This window comes from Talpa europaea (assembly GCF_964194135.1).
Source record: "Talpa europaea genome assembly, chromosome: 12".
Classification (NCBI taxonomy): Eukaryota; Metazoa; Chordata; class Mammalia; order Eulipotyphla; family Talpidae; genus Talpa; species Talpa europaea.
Window position 1 is genome coordinate 22,934,729 of NC_140079.1, and position 21,711 is coordinate 22,956,439.

The 21,711-nt window shown below is 48.8% G+C and overlaps 1 protein-coding gene across 12 annotated transcripts in view; it reads left to right on the forward strand.

Moving 5' to 3' along the window:
• The window catches only part of GRAMD1B (GRAM domain containing 1B), a gene marked incomplete at both ends in the record, with an annotated part of 161,111 nt that overhangs the window by 103,371 nt on the left and 36,029 nt on the right, over positions 1 to 21,711 (forward strand). For 6 of the 12 annotated variants that reach the window (XM_084248999.1, XM_084249005.1, XM_084249006.1 and 3 more), the window contains one exon: positions 17,497 to 17,707. In XM_084248999.1, coding sequence (XP_084105125.1) covers positions 17,497 to 17,707 — 211 coding nt within the window. Of the gene's footprint in view, positions 1 to 2,204; positions 2,258 to 17,442; positions 17,708 to 18,447; positions 18,469 to 20,878; positions 20,903 to 21,711 lie in introns of those variants that run through there. The other 6 variants (XM_084249008.1, XM_084249009.1, XM_084249001.1 and 3 more) reach the window with 5 other exon arrangements.

The window sequence follows — 21,711 nt, forward strand, 5'->3', positions numbered from 1 at the left end:
AATCTACAATGAAGTTCTAGATTTTGTACAGTCATTTATAAGGCAGGGGGATAGAGGGAGGTAGTTAGCTTCTCTGGGGTGCTTTTCCATACCTTCATTTTATTCCATTTTTGTCAACGGTATAGGGAGGTCATAAATATTGTTGGGTTTTTTTTGAATGAAGAAACTGGGTCTGAGATAGGGAGGAGGGGTGTCTAGGTAGATAATTTACTCAGAGCCAGAAAACAGCAAAATTTAATTTTGAGTGTAGATCTGACTCTGAAGTCTAAGATCGTGTCATGGAGTAACAGGAGCAGGTGCGTGGTCCACAGCCAGAAGGCATTTCAGAAGAGGCGGGACTTGAGCTAGACAAGTGGGTGGGTAGAAGAGGGGCTGAGTCTGTGACCCATAGCATGGCTAGTACTCCATTCTTTGAAGCTAAAATTCCTCTAGATAACTGTAGGGGGGGGGGCCAGGCAGGCAGCCCAGCTCCTTCCCCCCCCCCCCCCCCCCCGTGCTTCCTGGAGACCATGAGACTGGAGTTCAGACAGAAACAGGTCTGGAAAGACCTTCCACCATGAGCCTGGGGGACTTGGCACTCAGAATGACCCTTGGCTGCCAACAGATGCCCAGAAAGTATTAGCTCCCGGCATGCCTCTGGGGAGCACTCAGGTGACAGGAATTGACAGTAATTACCATCTAACTGCACCCACCATCCTGCAGTTGCAGCAGACACACAACACCAGGAGCACCCCAGGATGTGTAAGCACCCCTTGTCTACTCAAAAGCATGACCCATGGGGTAGCCTCACTTGGGAGGTGACCGGAAAGGATGCCCTTTTCTTTTTCCGAGACCTACAATCTCAGAATTTGTGGTTTAACCAGCTCCTTGGGTAATTCAAGTTTGAGAAGCTCTGAGCTAACCATCGTCAGGTTTTGGTTGTTGTTGTTTGTTCTGGCCCAGGTTTGGGCTTCCCAAGCTACTCCCTTCAAAAGAGGAGCATAGTTGTTCATAGACTTGCAGCCATGCTCAGGTTGCTAGGGGGCCCATGATCTTGGGGTTCCTAGCTCAGCCTATCCTGCCTTGGGTCCTCCACCTTTGCAGGGCTTGAGATTCTTCCCTTTAGAATCAGTCATTATGGACCCTGTGCCGATGATGGTTGTGGGAATCAAATGAATGTACGTGAGTCTAAGAATATACATTAGTGTCATGGTTGATTAGCATGCCCCTCCTCTGACAGAATATTTGTCTGGGTGGCTCTCTCAGTGCCAGTAGGGCATTTCAGTGAACAAACTCTCAATTTGACTGCCCTGCATTGTCTTGAATATAAGTGCTTGACTTGAGGGTTATATTCCTGGGTCTGACCTGCTTGAGAAGTGAGTTCCACGGGCCACTGCCTTGCCCCCAGGGGAGAGGCTACCCCAAAGAAGCCCTCAGCCATTTTCTCTCATAGATCATGGGCTCCTGTGCCGCTTCCTTGTCTGCTCTTTTCCCAAGGCTCCAGCAGGAGCGCAGCTGTCATCCTTTGAAAGATTCAAGACTCTATTTTGAGCCAGGTGCCTGTGTTTGGATTTAGTGTCACTTCCTTGATGCAGGTTGACCCAATCGGCAACACCTGGAAAATAATTGGTGGCAGCAGAGGGAGCATCATCTTGTGTTTTGTCAGATCTGGGGAGGAAGAGGAAGTACTGCTCGCCATCCCCAGTGGCTCTGTCTTCCAAGCTGGCATGAATAATTGAGAGCTGGCAAGCTGACTGCACCAAAGAGTTGCATTATGTAAAGCTGCAGGCGGCAGGGTGTGCATGTGCATGCGTGCATGTACGTGTGTGTCTGCGTGTGTGTCTGTGCGCAAGGAGGGTGCATGTCTGAGTGTGTCTGTGCGCGTGCGTGCAGCGGCTCCAGAACAGCTGTCTGTGAGGGAGTCAGAGGGAGAGAGAGAAAGGGAGCAAGGGCGAGGGAGAGAGGCACTTGTGGCCGGCTGCAGGACCACACTAAATAACAACCGCAGAGGGAGGTGGGGGGAAGGAAAATAAAGGGGAGTCATGCTTAAAATTCCAGAGCAGTGCGAAACAGCAGAGAAAGGAAGCTCCCCCAGCTTCTGAGAACCCTGCCCCCACTCCCTTCCCCTAAGATCCAGGGCTGTGGGATAGTCATGGAGGTGAGTGCCCTCCAGCTTCCTCAGGGCCCCCGCTCCCCACCCCCGCCCCCCTCTGCCCAATGCATGAATGAATGAGTTCCTCTCTGCACTGCACTCTACTACGTTCCTAATGGCTTCCAGGTTAGTGCTAACCGGTGCTGACGCTGTGTGTGTGTATGTGTCAGTCTATCTTTGTTTCCTGGGGGATTTTTTTGAGAGGGTGGCTCTGCCCGGGGGGTCGGGTGGGGGCCCTGGGGGCGAGAGTGAGGACCCATCTGTCTGGTGGTGTGCTTTTTCCAGCTGGCGCAGGCTGCTCAGAGCTGCCGAGAACACAAGCCTTCCCAGGCAGGGTAAATCCGGAGTCCATGTTGTTTGCTTCAGTTCTGTGTTGGGGGATCCGAAAGCAGCCAGCGTGACATCATGCTGCAGAGATGCCACATTCTTCTCCCTCCCTAGCTTCTTTCCCCCTGCCCCCCACTTCTTCACAGTAGCCCCAGCTGGAGCAGAGCTTTGGGACACTGAGGGGTAGGCCTGGGTGGGGTGGAGGGAGGGGGATTGGTCTGGGGCTGATAGGGTCCCCTTGGCCAGCAAGACTTTGCAGGGCCCTCTAACTTGGAGAAAAGAGGGCAGGTGATTGAATTAGCAGTGCGTCATGGAGAGCTGGCCGGAGCTTCTGGGGGAAAGTGTGGACAGACCATGTGCTCCTGTTCTCCATCCACCAACTCAGCTCTGGGGTGCCCCTGGTGGGGGAGAGGTGACCAGAACAGTGGGTAGCAAGGGAGGGGAGGCAGGCTGGAGAGTTAGAGGCCAGGTCTCCTTCTGAGCTGTGGTCAGACAGTGCTTTTCCACAGGGAGTGTGAGCCTTGATGGATGGATCTGGCTTGAAGGAGATGAGAGGGGAAGTTGATAGCTCCTGTCTCAGGGAAATAAAGGGATTTGTTTATTCTTTGGCTTAGCTGGCATTTGGCTCAGAGACTTGCCATGTGTTTTCAGAAAATAGATACCCAGTGGCTGGCCTTACTCCCCCACACCTCCTTGCATTGTTAGTTATTTGCTTGATTTAGGCAAGTAGAGGGGTGGGGGAGGCATGGGAGCTCTCTGTCTCCCTTGGGGTTCAGCCCAGGCTCAGCCTAGCCTGGAAGGGGCTTCTTTACCTTTTCTGACACTTGCTAATAAACTGTGCTTCTAGGGACACCCCCTTCCTCCTGTCTCCTGCCTTTCTTCTCCCCATCTAGCCTTGAGTGATGGGCATGTTCTCACCTTCGCCTTGTTCAGCGCTCCACAGGTTAGAGAAGTTTAGGGCCAGGTGGAAAGAGCTGACTGGGAAGAAGGGAAGGAAGAAGGGATGTTTTGGGAGCTGCCCAGGGCAGAGCAGTGCCATTGTCAAGACCATGGAAGGCAGTACCCCACTGAGAGAGAGAGAAAGAGTGAGTTTATCATCCTCCCTAGAAAGAAAACTCTCTCTTCTCTTTTTCTTGACCCTACAAATTTCTTCTTAAGGCAGGAGCAAGACTGCAGCCCTGACTTTTCCTCAACTGGGGGACACTCTCTTCCCCCCCCCCCCGACCCCCCTTTTGACAGGGGAGAAGCAGACTGGCCAGATAAAAAAACCACACAAACAAAAACAAAAAACCAACCCTTTCAAGGTCATACACTGTTAGATGGAGCGTTAGGCAGCCCTTTCTGTGAGGGACCAGATAGCAATGTTTTAGATTTTGTCAGCCCTACCGTCTCTGTCCAGGTGACTTCACTCCACCAGGGACAGGGAAAGCAGCCACTGAGCTGCCTGCCCTCTAAAACTTTACTTTTGGGTTCTAAATGTCTCTTTTATATAATTTTCATGTGACAAGATAGCCTTCTTTTGTTTTTTTCCTCAACTGTTTAAGGATGTGAAAATCATTCACAGCTCCTAGGTCATACCCACATGGGTGGCCAGCTGGATTTGGCCTCAGTGGTAGTTTGCTCACCCCTGAATTAGACAGTTCTGATCAGCAAGTCCTGATAATCACCTGAGACCTCCTTAGAAAAGTGTGCCGGGACCAGAATGCCTTCACTATGCACATGTTCTCACACACCTTCCATTCCCGGTTATGGACAAGACAGAGCCGGATTTAGTTTTCTTAATGAGCTCACAGTATTGTTTCTGTAAGTCAGACCGTCCAGAGACTAAGGAGCAAATGTTTGGACTTGAAACAGGAAAACATTTGCTACGGGCTTGACATCTTCAGAGAAGAAAGAGAATCTCTAAGGACTGTGGTTTTGCATCAGATCTGGGCTTGTTCACATACCAATTCAGAATTGTAGCATAGTCTGAGTTGGGGTGAATGCTGGATGAATTCATCGCCATCCACTAGGACTTGCATTTGTCTGGTTGGGAGAAGGGACCAGGAGCACTCCTTGCGGAGATATGTATACATAGGTTACACATGCATGTACTGTCTGGAGGCTGTAGCCAGAGACTCGTCAGAGAACAGTGACTAATTCCAGATCCCCCTGATTCAGAAGATGACTTCAAAAATATATTTGCACTGTGATTTCCCAAGCATCCCAGGTGATGGTTCTGCTCTATTCTGGGCTCACCAGATTACTGCTCAGCAGTATGGCAACCATTTCTGGAATCCACAGTTTAAGGGGGGTGAGCTGATGTCCATTTAGAGCAGAGCCAACCCAAGGGCTGAAAGACCCCTGGACCTGCTGTGTGTGGGGCAGCTGGAGGGACCAGCGAGTATGAGATCCCTGTTCACAGCATGTGGAAAGGAATCAGATGTGATCTGTGACTGTCAAGTAATCTTTGATGTGATCTCTGACTGTCAAATAGGGTCTTTGTGAGGAAGTCACAAGAAATAAATAAAAAAAGAGTTGCCCTGAGTTAAAATGAATTATATATCACTAATTACTAGAAGTCATTCATTAATGACGTCTCTGTCACTTGAGGTATAACCTGCTCAAAGATTTGGTGGAAATGTCATAGGAGAAATGATTTTTAATATCTGAAAATGAGTTAAAACCATCCAGAGAAAGCAGGATCAGAACAAGGGGTTATAGCTAATGAGCTGACCTCAAGTCTGGGAAAGCTGGAATAAAAAAAAAGTGGTAGGCATTGTCACAGGATTGTTTTGTTTTGTTTTTTCTTTGATCATAAAGAACTTGTGATGGTAGCAGGAAGCAGTGAGAAGAATCACAAGGGGGGTTCTGGAATTTTGTACTTTGAATATATTTTAAATTAGGGTGAACACTCATGATTTAGGTGTGTGCTTGCAACAGGCATACTGACCTCTGACCACCCTCTTTGTTCTAAAATTTCTGTGATTTGAATATATTCTTCAGCCTGTTTCTGTTTGTTCTCTGGTGGGGATTAAGCAGGTGCTTGGCTCTAATAAGGGGTTTAGGGGAGGAGCTATATGATGGTTATTTACCTCTTCTAGCTCCCCCTCCCCCGCACACCCCAAGTCTGTGACTGGGCACTTTCTTCTCAAGGCCCTACAGCAACCTGTGCCAGTTGTGACATCACCAGAGGGGCCACTGGGGATGCTGAATTCACCTTCAGCCCAGATGCCTGGGCCCTGTTTCTGGACCCTTTGCTTGATTAACGTATGAGTCCCTGTGCTACCTCTGAGTAATTCCAGTGTGTCCTGTGCATGCTCTGACCATCCTCCTCCAGCACCCTCAGAGGGTCAGGGCCCTTGAGGGCCGCATTCACAGGCCTTCTTCCCTCACAAAAGCTGAAGCTGAAAGAGGAGGGGTGTGCCCCCCATCACACCTGCCCTCCCTGGAAGGGGGCTGAGTCAGGACTGTCCAGCTCCCTTAACAGGTGGCTAGGGGAGATGTTTTTGAATGAGTCCAAATGGCTTTTGTGCCATAGTGTTAATTGCATGTCTGTCTCCTCCTACTTCAGAGGGAAAGATGATGTCTCTAATGTCCAGAACAATTACCTGGCTGGAAGTAAGGTCCTTCTGCTTTTTGCTGGGTGGGTGGATCCTATACAAGCTTATTCAGTCAGTAGTAACATCTGTCTTGCTAGGGGTGGGGGAGGGGCCCCTGATGCAAATATAGAAGAAAGCAGAAGGTCTTTTCAGTTGTACTCCTCCCTGCCTTGTCAGTGCTTTGTGGCCTGCCCTCCCAGTGGGCTGGAAATCTCTTTCAAGGAAGGGCCTTCCTGGGATAGCTTAGCATCTCTGTGCTTTGCAAAGTGTCTAGTTCCCAAATGCTGAGGCTTAAAAAATATTTTGGGTGGAGTTGTACTTAGATCTGAGATTGATAGTGAGTCAAGTTTAAAAGTCATTACTGTATGCCCAGTATAATGTTGAATAATTAATCTTGGTGTATCCTCCAAGAACCATGACAAGATCACTGTCCTGAAGAACTCTTAGATCACAAAGTTGGCAACACATAGTAGTTGCTCAGTGATTGTTTATTGACATGAAATCCATAAGCTCAGCTTATTTCTAAGACAGTGAATCATAGAGAAAGTCCCGTGGTTCATGTCACTGAGAAGCACGAAGATATAAGGACCAGGGTACTTAAAAATCCCTTTAGAACAAACATGTTTGCGGTCCCAGTATCAGTGTTGGGACAGAGGGAATTCCATCTTGTGGGAGATCAGAGGACATGACCAGGAAGGCCCCTTCCAAGCTACAATCATTGAGATCAGTTCAGCCAGCACTTCCTGCACACCCACAGAACTGTTCCCCAAATATTAGATGCTTGTCCTGGAGGGACAGGAAAAGGAAACAAAAATCGTACCTCAGCAATAGGTTCCTACATTTAATTTCAGTATCTTCTGCTTCATCTCAAATCTTTATTCCCCCAGCCCTGTGGCAGTAGGGACACTCTGAAGGTGTGAATAGCAGCAGTCTTTCTACCACGTGCAAGGGAAACATTTAGAAATAGGATTCAGTTTCTTAACTGGGAATTCAATTTCTACTTCTGTCATGATTTTGCTCCGTGAGCAACTATAGGAAGCCCTTTATTTGGGGGATGCACTATCTAGTTAGCTAATTTTTTTTTTTTAATAGAGGCATGTTTTTATTTATTTATTTGTTTGTTTGCTTGTTTGTTTATACAAGCACTGGGTACAGTCAGAAGCACAGGAGGGTGAGAGAATTCACCAGAGCCAGAGCGGGGAGCAGAGCAGACAGAAGGACCGAAGTACACTGCTGAGGGGAGCAGGGGGCGGCAGGAGAGGTCTGCGCGCCATGTGGGACCCTCCTCTGGTGGCCAGGGAGCAGCCGGGGATCGAACCGGCGCCGCAGAGGCTGCGGGCAGCTTCGCAACCCAGCACTCAACCGCTGCGCCACCGGGGAGGCCCTAGTTAGCTAATTTTTTAAAAAGATTTTGCCTCACCCTTAAGGTCAGTTGTGGTCACCCCTAGCATACATATGAGACACAGGTGCACAGGCAGATACAGTGATCTTGCTCAAGGGCACATAATGGCTAAGGACTTAAGGTCATGTGTGCTGATGTCTAGGCAAAGTAACCAAGGCAGCAGAGTCTGGAAATAAGGCCATATTTTGGTTTTCACGGATCCAGAAGTCAGAATAAGAATCTACAGCTGGTGTTACAGGGAGGCAGGTATGGAACAGCCTCAAAGTGGCTGAACAGTACCTTAAAAGGAGCTCATTCCTTTGTTCATGTGATACATACCTGTGACCCTTGTGTGTGCCAGTCATTGTGCCAGATGAAGACACCGGGAAAACCACCCCCAGGGAGTGTTCATTCTAGAGATAAACTCCTCCAGCAACAACAAAACCAGGACAATTGCAGCTCCTGAAATTGTACCTAGATATGATGATGATTACCTGGAATTAGGGAGGCTGCCCTAGATGGAATGCTAGGTTAGGGGACATTTGAGCTGTGAAGCCAAGGTTAAAATTCAAAATTCTGGACAGGGATCAACATGTGCAAATATCCTGGGACACATGTGGACTTAGTGTGTTCAAGGCACAGAATGGTCCGAGGAGGCTGGGGTAGAGGGAGAGAATGGTGTAAGAATGAGTTGAGGTAACAGTTCCAGAGATTGGATTCCAAAAGGAGTTGGTGTACTGGTCATTGAGGATATCTCCTAGGGGCTATGAATCTATCCTTCCAGAAGGTTAGGAACAGGAAGAAGAGTGGATTTGTCGTGACCCGTGAGCCCCAAGGGTAAAACATATAATGTCCAACTTCCCACAGGTTTAGAAGCACCTCCAGCTGAGTTTTCAAGGCTGTCATCATTTGTTCCTTTTCAAAATGTCCATAGAGATAACAGGAACTCTGCTTTCTCCCTTAGCTCTGCAGGGCCCACACAAACTTACTTTGTTTTTGGAGGAAGGGGGAAAAGTGGGTCAGGCTGTTTGGGCATTTCAGGCATGGAGTCCTGGTTCTATTGCAGGCCCTGGTCTCCATGGAAATGAAAAATAGTGTTTGTCATGCCTGTTCCTGGATTGAATTCCAAACTCTGGGCAGAACAGAAGCTGCAGGAAAGCCAGGGAGTGGGGGAGCAGGATGGAGGGGTGCTCCAACATTGCAGTGAGGGGGATCTTTCTCGGGCTCGAGCAGAACAGGCCTGCAGCTACTGCCCGGTCTCTAGCCCTCTTTCCACCCATGACCTCTCTGGTCTGAGAACACCAGGAGAAGGGCACCCGAAGTCTGCTTTCCTCTGCTTGTACAGAGACTTCCCATGGACCTGGCCCTCATGTTGATTGGCCAGTTAATAAACTCATCACCACCTGAGGTCACCTGTAGCACTTTCCCCACATCAAATAATTCCTTGCAGGGTTAAGTAGATCCCCAGTGAGACTGAAGCTAAGTATTCAATTAGTTGGCCGTAAATATTTTCAAGCGGCTCTGCACCTTTCATTCCCCTTATAAGTTTAAAAAAATTATTTCCATTGATACGTAAACAAGATAGGAAAGAGGAAGACAGGGTATGTGGAGCTTGTTGACCATAGAAGGTGCTCTGAATTATCACAGTATCTACAGAGATGGGCCAGTGAGGGACAGAGTGCAGAGAGAGGGTGGGTCAAGGGCCAGTGTGGATACTGTGAGCCAGTGTTTGCTTGAGTGGCCAGTTAAGTAAGTCTGGCAAATTGTCGGACTTTGTTAACTGTCTATGCCAGTGGTCTGACCTGGCAACAGTTGGTTTCCAACTGCTTGGTTCCAAATGTCAGACACAACCTGTTTCCGAATACCTTGTATGTCTCACTCAAAGGGTCCATTTGTAAAGCCCCCAGGGAATTTCAGCAAGTTACCCAAACAAGAGAAGAGAACAAAGTCTTCTTCTTTCAAAATCTTGCTCTTGCAGCAGTTGAGGGAGGTCCATTTTGTCAGGCCCAGCAGCTGCATTGTATCAGCTGTGATCGGAAAGAAAGGAGTTCTTACCCAAGCCTGCTCCTTCGCCACCCCTTGCTGAAACACATCGGGCTGCTGAACATAGACCAAAGTGTGTGGCATCTGGGCCTGGCTGTGACTCCGCTTTAGCGTAAGTTGGGAGTAGAACCTCTACTTTGGAGAAACAACAGCAGGGACAAAGCATCTCTCCTCAAAGCTGTCTGGCCCCTTTCTTCACCCGGGTGGTCACAGTTTGACACAGCTGGCTTCCTCCCTTAGAGAAAGAATTGGACCCAATGGCAGATTTAGAATCCAAGAGATAGGCCCACCAAGAGTGGGTTCTGTACCTAGTCATCCTTTCAAATCCCCACTCCATCCAGTGCCCTAAGAAGTCTTGTGTGCACTGAACTGTCTCCTGCTGCGTACCCCTGGTCGGGGCATCAAGGGTCAGACTGCCTCTTAACCCCTCAACGAGCTGTCTCTCTGGTTAGGCTTCCATCCTTCGCTGTGAGAGGACAGGCCTGGGGTAGCCCTTCCGACTCTTCTCTATCTGTACTTGTCATCTTGGGGATCTGAGACTGCAGTTTTATTTTTTTCATGGGTAAGGATGGCCAAACCCAGGAGTTCCAGGACCTTATGACAAGGAAACAGGCCTGGGAACTTTTTTTTTTCTTTTTATATGAGTTGGTATTTTTTTTTTTTAATTTTATATATTTTTTACATCATTTTTCATTTTTGCGCAATGTATGCATTTTCATCTTGGTTATAGTCCCCATACAATTCCCACCCCCCTTGTTTTGATCCTCTTCCCTTCTCAACCCTTCTTCCTCTCTCTCCCCCCCCACCCTCGCCCCGTAGTATGTCTCTGGTTTATAGTTGCTTGTTGATTTTGATTTTTACTTTATTATAATAAATTAGTCTTTTTTCTGGTCCCTTATTTAGGTTTTCTAGATTCCTGCTATGAGTGAGGCCATCCAGTATTTTTCTTTTTCTTTCTGGCTTATTTCACTGAGCATGATCCCTTCTATATGAGTTGGTATTTTGATCCCTGAGGAGGAGGGTCAGAGAGAATTTGGGACCCTGCTTGTGATTTGGGCCACGTTCCCCTTCTGTGCTCTGCTTTCATGAGGGGACAGACACTGCTACTTAACAAGCAGGGAAACAGGGAGGAATTGAAAAACAATTGGTGGGCAGACCTACCAATGGAGGCCTTTGCAGGCAGTCTATAAATTTCATGCAAATGTTATGCAAATGCACCTGTGGTCTTCCTGTCTGGGATACTTGCATGTTTGCTATGGGAAAATTCAAAGTGGGGCTTGCTGAGTCACTTGGATACTTGTCGTGCTCTTTTAAAAATCTAAGGAGGATTGTTGATGAAAAAACCAACGATCATGGGGATGGGAGGTATGTAGCTGGATAACAGAATAGTCCTCTGTTGGGAATTAAGAAATTCGAGACTTCAAATCAGATTTTTTAACCAGAAGCTAACTAAAGGCAGGGAGGGATGAGGTGCCAGTAATGTGGCTGTGGGCAGAGACTCCACTGCTGCTGAGAATCACATTCTCCTCTTGTTCATTCCCCATCAATTCAACTTCAGGTTCTTCTCCACTGGTATCTCCTGTGACAAGCACAGCTTATAAACTGTTCCATCTACCTGGTAGACACTGAACAGGTGATACACTCAGAGTTATAAGTAGGTTCCTGGCATCTGGCACAGACACCCACTTATCTCTTCATACTTAGAAGATTGGTCCTTGGGAGCAGTGGTTCACAAATTTGGGAGCGCTTTGGAATCAGCTATGATCCTTGTTTAAAATGGAGATCCTTCAGATCCTCTCCTTGGAAACTTTCATTTATTGAGTAGAGGTGAGGCTGGTATGCTACACTGTCAGGGAGCACCCCAGGTAGACAGATCTGGTCCCCACTATGGGAAATGATGCTTGTTGGGGCCTCCCCAGTGGCGCAGCGGGTTGAGCGCAGCGGAGATTCCCACATGGCGTGGCAGACCTCTCCTGTCGCGCCCGATGCTCCCCTCAGCAGTGTTGTTCGGTCCTTCTGCCTGTTCTGCTCCCTGCTCTGTCTCTGGTGAACTCTCTCACCTTCCTGTGCTTCTGGCCTGTACCCCAGTGCTTGTATAAATAAATAAATCTTAAAAAAAAAAAAGTGATGCTTTGTAGCATGCGAAGCCTGTCCTCATAACCCTTTGAAGACAGAATGCAAGGGTATTTATTTCACATTTTATAGCAAGGAACTACAATCGTCTTAACCATTGCAGGTCAGTAATACTGAACATTCATTATATATCAGGCACTGTGCAAAAACATTTGAATTATGTTGTTTCATTTAACACAACAGAGATAGGTACTAGTATCTCATTTTTTCTGATGGGAAAAATGAAGCTTAAGAGCTGATCACACAACAAGTGGCAGAGCTGGGCCTCAAACTCGGGCCTGCTGACCACATGGACAAGCAAGTAATCCCCACCATGTATGGCCCAAGCAGGCCCACAGCAAATAAATGTTTCATTTTAAACAGCCTTTCTAAATTTCTAATTAAATGCTCTTTCTATAATGTTGGCGGGCCCTGGAATGTATCAGGCAGTTTGTAAAAATATTGCCAGGGCCCTGGCTGTGTGACAGCCATCCATTTGCTCATCCAGGTTAGATCAGGGGTGGACGTGGGAGAAACACTGACCTGTACACAGTGTCCTGGGGTGGAGAGCAGGGTTGAGGTCCAATTGGGAATGAACCGGGGTGGTGGAGCACCCCAAGGCAGGAATATGGCCAAGGTGCTGCTACCCTCCAAGCCGGTGGGCATGCAGAGCGACACACCCATATTTGGCAATCGCTGGAGCAGATATGATTGATTTCTCTGAAGGCAAATAAGTTACCCTGAATGAGGAACATGGAACACCAAATAACTATTCTGCTCTGCTCAGGGTTCCCAAAAGTGTATGGCTGACTGATCAGAGGGCTGGCATGCTGACAAGGTCCACCTGTGCCTGCAGATATACTGCAGATAGAGGCTCAGAGAAACCAAGCAAAGTGGGGGTTGGGTGCCCTGGTGGGGGTGAGGAATGCTGCAAAATGAGTCACTACACAGGCCCGAAGAACCTGTATCCTCTTTTCCTGGGTCTTTCTTTCTCAAGGACTTCAGCCAGATAACCATAGGAAATAGAATCAAATTGTAACATGAGGTACAATAGTCAGATTTAAGTTCTATTTGCTATTGGATGGCCAGGAGAGGAGTGAAATAGTGAAAGACCTTTTGTTAGGAGTCTTAAAAACAGATGGGATGCAGGCCTCCCCGGTGGCACAGCGGTTGAGCGCTGGGTTGCGAAGCTGCCCGCGGCCTCTGCGGCGCCGGTTCGATCCCCGGCTGCTCCCCGGCCCCGGAGGAGGATCCCACATGGTGCGCAGACCTCTCCTGCCGCCCGCTGCTCCCCTCAGCAGTGTACTTCAGTCCTTCTGCCTGCTCTGCTCCCCGCTCTGGCTCTGGTGAATTCTCTCACCCTCCCGCGCTTCTGACTGTACCCAGTGCATGTATAAACAAAACAAACAAACAAATATAATAAATAAATAAATAAAAGCATGCCTCTATTAAAAAAAAAAAAAAACAGATGGGATGCGATGAGAAGGGAGCAAATGACATAGGGGCCCCCTGTACTGAGTTAAAAGGCTGGTGGGAGCCCCTTTGCTTGGGGGAGCTGATGGTTACAGGATTCTCTTAGGCATATTATGCTTCAAGACCATTTCTTGGAATGCTCATACATTTCCTCATGAGTAGGTTTTGGGGGGGGTGGATAATCTTACCTCCTACTATCATCCCCACCCTAACCACATACATTTAGCTTGGCTAACTCTTAATTCATTTCTTCAGAACCCAGCTCCAGTGCCATAGCCTCAAGGAGACCTTATCTTGATCTCTCAAGTCTGATTTTGATTCTTTCCTCTCTCTGCTTTCTTCATTGCTCACCTTTAAATGCTAAGCTCTTCCTCCTATAAGCACTTCTCACTCATCAATAAGAACCTGAAAGCCTAGTGTTATGCCAGGGATTCAGTAAATGTTGTCGAAGAAGAACCAGATATGAAGTCACTTCACCTGGACCAGACACAGAGCCTTCCTGTTTCTTGGGTTTCTTATCGAAGTCTAGAGTTGGATATCTTGATCCCAAACTCTGGAATGGGGTTTTAATTAGTCCAATAGTTCCTTCCCATTCTATGGCAAAGCTAAGGTCTTTTTTAGCTTTAAAATCCTAGGATTTTGAAACACAATGCAATACTGTTACTACTAAAGGTGGCAGGATCATTTTAATGGCACATCGTAGAATTTGAGAGATACAAATGATGTTAGGGGACTTGGTTTTATTTGCTCAGGAGGACATTCAAATCTATAGGATAATCGGGGAGACTTTTCAAGTGTTTGAAAAGTCTAGCTGGTCTAATAGTGACTTTACTGAGTTAGAGCTGTACCTCTAAGTATCTCCTCTTGTATTGTGAAAACCAGAATGGAGATGGAGCGTGGGGCCTGGGCTAAGGGGGATACTTGGGCTAATTTTTTAAATGTAAATGTAAATGTTGGTTGGGTGATTGAAGGGGGAACATGGCATTTCAGAACAAGAGAGAGCACGTGTGACTGCATCAGATGTGTAGAATGCAAGAGTGTGGTACAAGGGTCTATGCATTGACCACTGAGCAGGTTGCACCAAGATGAGTAGCCAGAGGTGGAGTTTTAGAGGGATCTTGGAGTAAGATCATTGAGGAGACTCTATAACATAGAGTTCAGATTTTATTCCAAGGGATAGGAATCCATGAGACAGCTTTATCAGAGGAGAAGATGGTCAAGAATGGCAAATTCATTTTCTAGGAAATTGACTTTGACTGCAAGGTAAAGAGTGGGTGAAAACTGGAGGCAGGTAGTTCTTTCTATCCATCTTGCTACTTGTCTGTTCTGCTACCTAGTCATGCTGTTGGAAGCTTGGTTCTAAGAACAAGCTCTATTCATCAGATCAGCCTATGTTTTCAGATTCTGTTGTGCTCCTTTCCTACCCACATGACTTGGATGAGTTACTTTTAGTCTGTCAATACAATTTTATCACCTAAAAAATAGGACCATAATAATACTCATGAATACTTCAGAGGTTGGCTGGGAAGATTAGATGAGATAATGCGTCATAAGTGCTTGGCACAGTGCCAAGAATGCAAACCTTCACAAACTCTTAGCTATTTTCATTAATAACAGGCTAGAGGTGTACATTTTGGAGCTGTCGTGATACCCAAGGCTGTTAAAGCCACGGGACTGAAAACCTTAGCTGGAATGAGATTCAAGTCAGCAGACCCTGCGCATACTCCCTATCTCTTCTGTGCGCCATGCTGGGCTGGGTGGGAGGTGCAAAGGCTTGAGGCTCCAGGAGTGTGCTGATCTTAACCTCAGCACCAGGCAGAGTGTTAAATGCTTTAGTCAATTCCGTGGCTGAGATGCAGAAAGGCTCTGGAGAAGGTGGTGGTTGAGATGGGTCTTAAAGGATGAACCAGACTCCAGGAGGTTGATTTGGAGGGAACGGATTCATCATACACACACGTGTAAGTGGTACAGAACTCTAGAAACAGGAGAAAGATAATAAAACCCGGGATAATAAAAGATAATAAAACCATATCTATGTAGGACTAGAATCTGGGAGCTCTTTAAGAGCCTAGTCAGAGCAAGAGTATTGAAATATACTTTACGTCAAATGATTCTGAAGATTTTGGATACTAAATATGGATACTAGTTGAGGCTTATATTTAGACAGATTTGATGGCAAAGATGTTAAGGAGAATGGAAGAGAAGAAGATGGGGGAGGCCACTTAGACCACTAAGGGAAGAGTGTAAGCAAGAAGCACCGAACACCTGAACTAGGGCCCTTGGGATGGAAAGGTAGACGGGGTTAAGGAGTTTTAGGAAATAGAATTGCCATTTTTGTGGGATGATATGGTAGAGATGGGGTTGCAGTCAGGCTAGGATTTGAGAATGGGCAGTCGAGGGCGGAAGGTGGCAGGCTCTGTTTTGTATCTGAGGTGTTTGGGAGACTCCATTTGGAGGAGGCGAAAGTGGTGTGGAGGGCTGGGCTGAAGCTAATGAGTGTGATCGGAACTGAGCCAGGGACAAGAGGGCTTTTCTTCGAGGTATACTTAAAGTCATAGAATGCAGGAGAGGACTTGGGCGGGGAAGGACTCGCTCCCCTTAGGGGAACGTTTAAATTTCAGGTGGCGTAGCAAGTGGCTGAAGCAGCAAGAAGAATAGAGGAGAGGGGACGGAGGAAAGATTTTTCAAGAAACACTCAGGTGATCCACAACCTTAACAGCACTGAGGGGGAAAAGCGGCAAATGACGGTGTAAGTTGTTTATTGCCTGATGAAATGAAAGCAGAATTTTAGTGTCCAAGGGTGGCCCATGAAGGATGTGCCTGGGGTCCCTAGGGGATGAGGGGACCTCTTGGGCACGCCCATCATTGAGTTAGCCATTCACGGGCTTTGAGAGAGCTGGAGTGAATTTCCTTCAGGTTATACTTTCTGCCCTCCAGCTCTCTCAAGGACTAGATGCCAGAGAGTCTGGATAAGGGTGGTGGGGACGCAGTGAGAACTTGAAGACTCTTTCACCAAATCATAGCTATTGTTAGTAAATTCTCTTAGAGGATGGAGCAAGATGCCGAACCTTCCTGTAGTCTCTGATCACACATGCCTTCCACTTCTCTGGTCTCTTTTTCTCCCTCGTGCCATCAGATTCCTTCCACAAATATAGCACTGCCCCCCTCTCTGCTCTCTCTGGTTTAGGTTCTGGGGCTCATTCCCTTTTTCTCTGCTGAGGATCCAGGTGTAAGGTTTTGCTGAATGGGACCTGGTTTTCATTGCAAATGGGTGCAATGGGACATTTAAGGTGGCAGCTGGATCTTCATGCAAATGACAGTGTTCCTGCCTCACACAGGGCAGCTGGGAAAGCACCTGTGTTCTCAGTCCTGACTGTTTCCAGAGTCTGACCCTCCTGCTTTCTCCCTGCTGAGGGGTGAGAGGGGCCCTCCCACTCCACTTGTGCTTCTGTGGTTTTCCAGTCCTTGCTTTCCTTCCCATGTCCCCCATTTCTTTCTTAATGTTTTTTCCTCCCTCCTTTCTTTTAGAGCAAAGCAAACACCTATTAAACTTAACCGCATTCAATTTTTCTCTCCTTTTCCTTTCGTTATCTCTTCTCCTATAACACTGGGAACACAAGCTAAATAGCAACTAAACATTTATACAGCTGATAAGGCCCTGGTGTTAGTGGATTCGGACTGTGGGACAATCAGGTATCTGTAGGAAATGAATTTGGGGGGAAGGGCACGTGGAATGTGAGAACTTAAGCTGTGTTCCCCTGTACCCTGGGCAGGGGCAGTAGGAACCGAGATGGCTCACAGGGGAATAATATGGTGTATGCTGAGTGACAAGTCAGAAGACCTCTGTGACCCAAAGATACTGAACTTCTCTCTACCTTTCATTGGCCTTTATATTAATAGAAATTATATTTGAAAAAAAATAAAAATCTGGATTATGGTACTTGTCATTACTACCTCGATGGGGTGTTTTAAAGCCCAGTGAAATAATATGCTTTGAAAGTAGGATTATTGTTTATTTTTAGGGGACAAATGCCTCCAAAATAGGGTAGACATTGGATTTGCAGCGTCTATAAAATGAGCTGATAGCATTAGGTGACTCTAAGGAGCTCATTTCATTCAGCTCTTAAATCCAGTTCTTCCTGGACAGATCTTGGCATATAAAGGGGCCCTAACAATATCTGGAGGGATGCTAGGCGGATCCCTGATGGATTGATGACTCTGTCTAATTGCCCTGCTTACCCGTGACTTCCCTTGCATTTCACATTGGCACCACCGCCCTCTCCTGGCCAGCAGCGGTATTACGGTGTAATCAGTCCATAGCTGAGCCCATTTCTCCCAAACCCTGAGCTGGTTCCTGGGGTCCCCTCTTTGGCCTTCAATCACTGACTGCTTGTCTCCCCACCTCCTTCCCTCTCTACCCTGCTCCCTCTCTCCATCTGCCCCTGCAGCACTGCCAGTAACTCAAACCGCAGCACGCCCGCCTGCTCCCCCATCCTCCGGAAGCGGTCTCGCTCGCCAACCCCACAGAACCCCGACGGAGACACCATGGTGGAGAAGGGCTCAGATCACTCCTCGGACAAGTCCCCGTCCACACCCGAGCAGGGCGTGCAGCGCAGCTGCTCCTCACAGTCGGGCCGCAGTGGTGGCAAAAATTCCAAGGTGAGCTGGAGCCTGCTGGGGCCTCTGTACTTAGAGCTGGCTGCAGGGAAGCAGGTGATGGGGGATTGTGAGGGAAGAACCCCTTCCTCCAGGGACCAGCCCTAGTGTCCCACAGATAGTCTTTATTCATGGGGGGTGGGAGGACGAGCAGGAGAGAAGATTGAATTTTTTTCTAGTTAAATGTTAACTCCTGGGCTAGACACTCCGAGAGCCCCAGGGCAATGTGAAATGATTCCACAAAGATTGTATCTCCTTGTAGGAACTAGGGAGCCTCACAGACCTTGGAAGAGGGATGTTCTGGGGATCAGCAGGGGTCATTCCTTTAGTCCTGACACTTTCTCAAATTTGGGGTCTAAGGGAACATTATTTGGGACAACTATAGTGCCAGGAAGAGAGTCCTCAGGGAATGTTCCAGAATGCTATTTTAGCCTCAGCCCTGGCCATCATCCTTACCTTTGGTACTAACCCATTTGGTGCTCATCTGGCCAAGAGGACAGTGACAGGGCCTCTCCATCCTTCCCAAGTGTGTCTGCACACGTTCCCCCCTCGCCCTGTGGGAAGTAGATGTATTTGCCTGGAGGTTCCTTCTACAAGCTTCCCTTCCCTGCTGGACTCATGAGGCTGGGAGGGGGAGGGTTGGTGGGGACCCTGCATCCCACCTGAATTTGTCTTTTTGATTTCTTGTTCTTCCTCTTCTTCCCCACCATTTCCCAAATACTTCTTTGCATGCATGGTCTTAGTCTCACAAGCGCCTCTCAAAAGTAAGCCATCTTTTGTCTTTGTCTTTGGTCTTCCCTCAGTGTTAACTTGTCTGCAGTGCTCTGCCCCCGCCCCCCCCGCAACCCGCCCTGTCCCTGTCCTGCCCCTCTGGCCCCTGTCTTGCTTGGTCCCTTTCCCAGGGGGCTGACCCTACGCACTGCCCCCTGGCAGGCTGGCTTGAAGTCACGGAGGGACCATTCCCATTGCACTAAAGTCTGAGAACAGACCTGTCCCCCACACCCCACCCCCATGTCTCTGCCTGCTCCCCAAACACTTCCTCAGGCTGGGAATCTATTCCCTCCTTACATGGTACCTTCTAGAAGCAGAGCCCTGCCAGGGGTTCTTTTCATTCCTTTGGAGAAGGAGGCCCCAACGGGTCAGGCTGCACGTGCTGAGACCCCCTTCTACCTGCTTTAGTGGGTGATTCCTGGTTTCCCAGCAAATTGACTGAAGGTTATGAATTCCCGTGAGTTGAGCTCTCTGCTATAGAGTGGCCGCAGGAGCACTACCTGGGCTCACCTTTCCTGTCTGCTGAGAGCAGCTGTGCCTAAGCACCCCTTACTGCTTCACCCCCTGCCCAACCCTGGGGAGGGAGCTTCTGGTTCTTAGGATACTGGATGGGGATCAGAGGGGACATTTTCTCCCGGATGGCATGATGTCAGCACCCCACCAAAGGGGGATGTGGACAGTAACCCCTGCTGAGCCCTGCAGATGTGCGGCCAGGTCAGGGAGGCAGTGCAAGTCTGCCCCAGGCCTTCAGACTCCTGAGGAGCCTTTGCAGAGAGCTGAGAGTGAGCAATAGGTATTTTAGACCAGCAGGGCTCAGGAAATAATACCCACGGGGAAGGGGGTGGATGTAGCCTGAAGGAGAGAAAGCTGAGGGATGACTTAATAATAGTCTCAAGCTTCTAAGTGTTTGGAGGAGGAGGAGGAGGGTGAACAGCTGTTCTCTTTCCTGAGGGAAGAACGGGAGGCTCCAGGGCTAATCCTCTAGTGTGTGACCTTCAGGCTAACAGCGCATCTTGGCTCAGAGATATTCAGCCACTGTTCCTGGCTGTAGAGGAAGCCACACGGGTTCTCTGTGGCTTTACTTGGCTTGGCAGGTACAGGGAGGTCTGGAGCCCGGGGCTTTGAAATAACCCCTGCCAGCCCTTCTGAGCCCCTCACACCTCTGGCTGGAGGCAGGGCCAAGAGGACAGTGGCAGGGCCTCTCCACCCTTCCCAAGTGTGTCTGCACACGTCCCTCCTCAGCCCTGTGGCAGGCAGGGTCTTCAGGCCAGTCCTCTCTGCTTCTGCCCATGGTGGAGGCATGCTTGGAAGGCGAAGTGCTCAGCTTTCTCAACCTTCCTACCCAAGCCTAGCAAGGCCCTCAGAGAGAGTGCAATATTGAGGTCTGGTCATTCACCACCACTTACAGGGTGCCTGTCTTTTTCGGTGATGGGGTGAGGTGAGTACCCAGTACTGAGGACTTTTAAATGTCCTGAATAGTCTTTAGGAAAGGAGACCAAGGTCCCACTCCCAGGAGCAGTGTACATTTCAGAAGGAATGAGAAGAATCAAACCCAGCTTATTTATAATACGAGACCAACTCTTGACACCACAGGAGTAGTTGTGGACGTTATATGAATTCAGAGACAGGGGAACCAGGCCAGCCAGGGAGCAGGTGGAGCTTTGAGTGAGACTTCGAGAGGCAAAAATGAGTCCTGAATAAGGGCCCAAAAGCTGAGTGTGCACAGTGGGTTAATCCGGGCACCATGCCCCACGGAGATGAATGGGGATAGCTGTCTTTAGAAGCGCTTGTCTGAGGCAGTGTGTGTTCCCCGTGGACTCTGCTGTGAGTTCCAGGCTTTGGGTAGCCGCCGCCCCCTCACATTGTCTCAGCTTGATCACACATCTCATGGCAGAGGGGTCAGAACTATTGTCACTAGTACTGCAGCAAGGCCTCCTCACTCCCTGTCTAGAGGAGGTGACCTCGTGTTTCCATCAGCCAGAGAGTGCGTCCCTGGTCAGGCCTCCCACAGATTCAGACTCCTCAGCTCTGGGCCTCCTTTTCCTCATGTGTTCATTTGTGGTGAGTGGTCTATGTCATCTTAGGTTCCTCTCCTGTGCACCCCTAACAGAAGCCTTGGGCTAGAAGGCATTGCACTTATTTCCACTTCCCAGGAGCCTTTGAGTTGGTGCCACCACCCCCCCTTTCATGCTGTAGTGATGGCCTATGGCCACCAGAGGGAGCCAGTGGCTGTTCCCTGCCCCACCAGCTCCTCAACTCCCCGGGCCTCTGCCCTGGCTGCTGGGGCAGTGCCCAGACCCATTCCTGCTCAGGCTGGAGTCCCCTGGCTCTGTGGCTCTGACTTGCCTTTTCCTCTGGACATGACCCATTTTTCAATCCTGATTTGTGTGGTTTTCTTTCCAGTATGACAGACATAAGCTGATCAAAGTAAGAAGTTGCTTTTTCCCCCAGCTCCTACTAAATGTGGAACTCTTATTCCCCTCCTCTGTCCCCCACCCTCCATCTCCCAGACCCCCTGACCTTTTTACTGGGGGATATTTTTAGGCAACTTGGTGTGTTTCCAGGGGGTTTGCCTTCCGTTAAGTGCTCGCTCTTCCCACCTCTTCTAGTGGCCAACAGAAGCCTGTTCTGCTTGGGTCCCTGCCCCTATAGCTCTGCCTTTGGGGCAGTTTTCTTCCAAAATTGCTTTAACCAAATCCTACTTATATCTTGTCAGCAAACCCTGCAGCCCCATCCCCTAGTTCTGTTCTTTACTTGCCGCGGGCCTCTGCCAGGAGGAGTGTTTCAGCCTAGAATAGCTTCAGTCCCACTGGGGCCAGCTGTGGCCCCTCTGGCCTCCCTACCCCCCTGAGCTGGTCTCTTGCTGTCAGGTAGCTCCTTTGGGACTCACTCCTGGGAATGCAGAGCTGGCTATGAGTATCGGATTTGCCTCTAAGACACCACTCAGAGTTTGGGGTTCACGCCCACAGTGGGTAATTTACAGCCTCTGTGAATTTGGCTGGAAGGGAGGAGCCAGTGTCCCCAGAGACAGCTGGTTAGGGGTAGAGTCCCACACTGAGGGACAGAAGTCTTTGCTCCTGATGGTGGGTCGGGGGGTTCCTCGGTTGGGACTCTGTGTTGGGGAAGCACTTTATTCCAGATTCAAAAGGGATATGCACACCTGCCAGTACATGGTACTGGGGTTTGCTAGAGGCAGGTGGTGGGGGTCACTCTGCAGAGTAATCATGATGGATTGT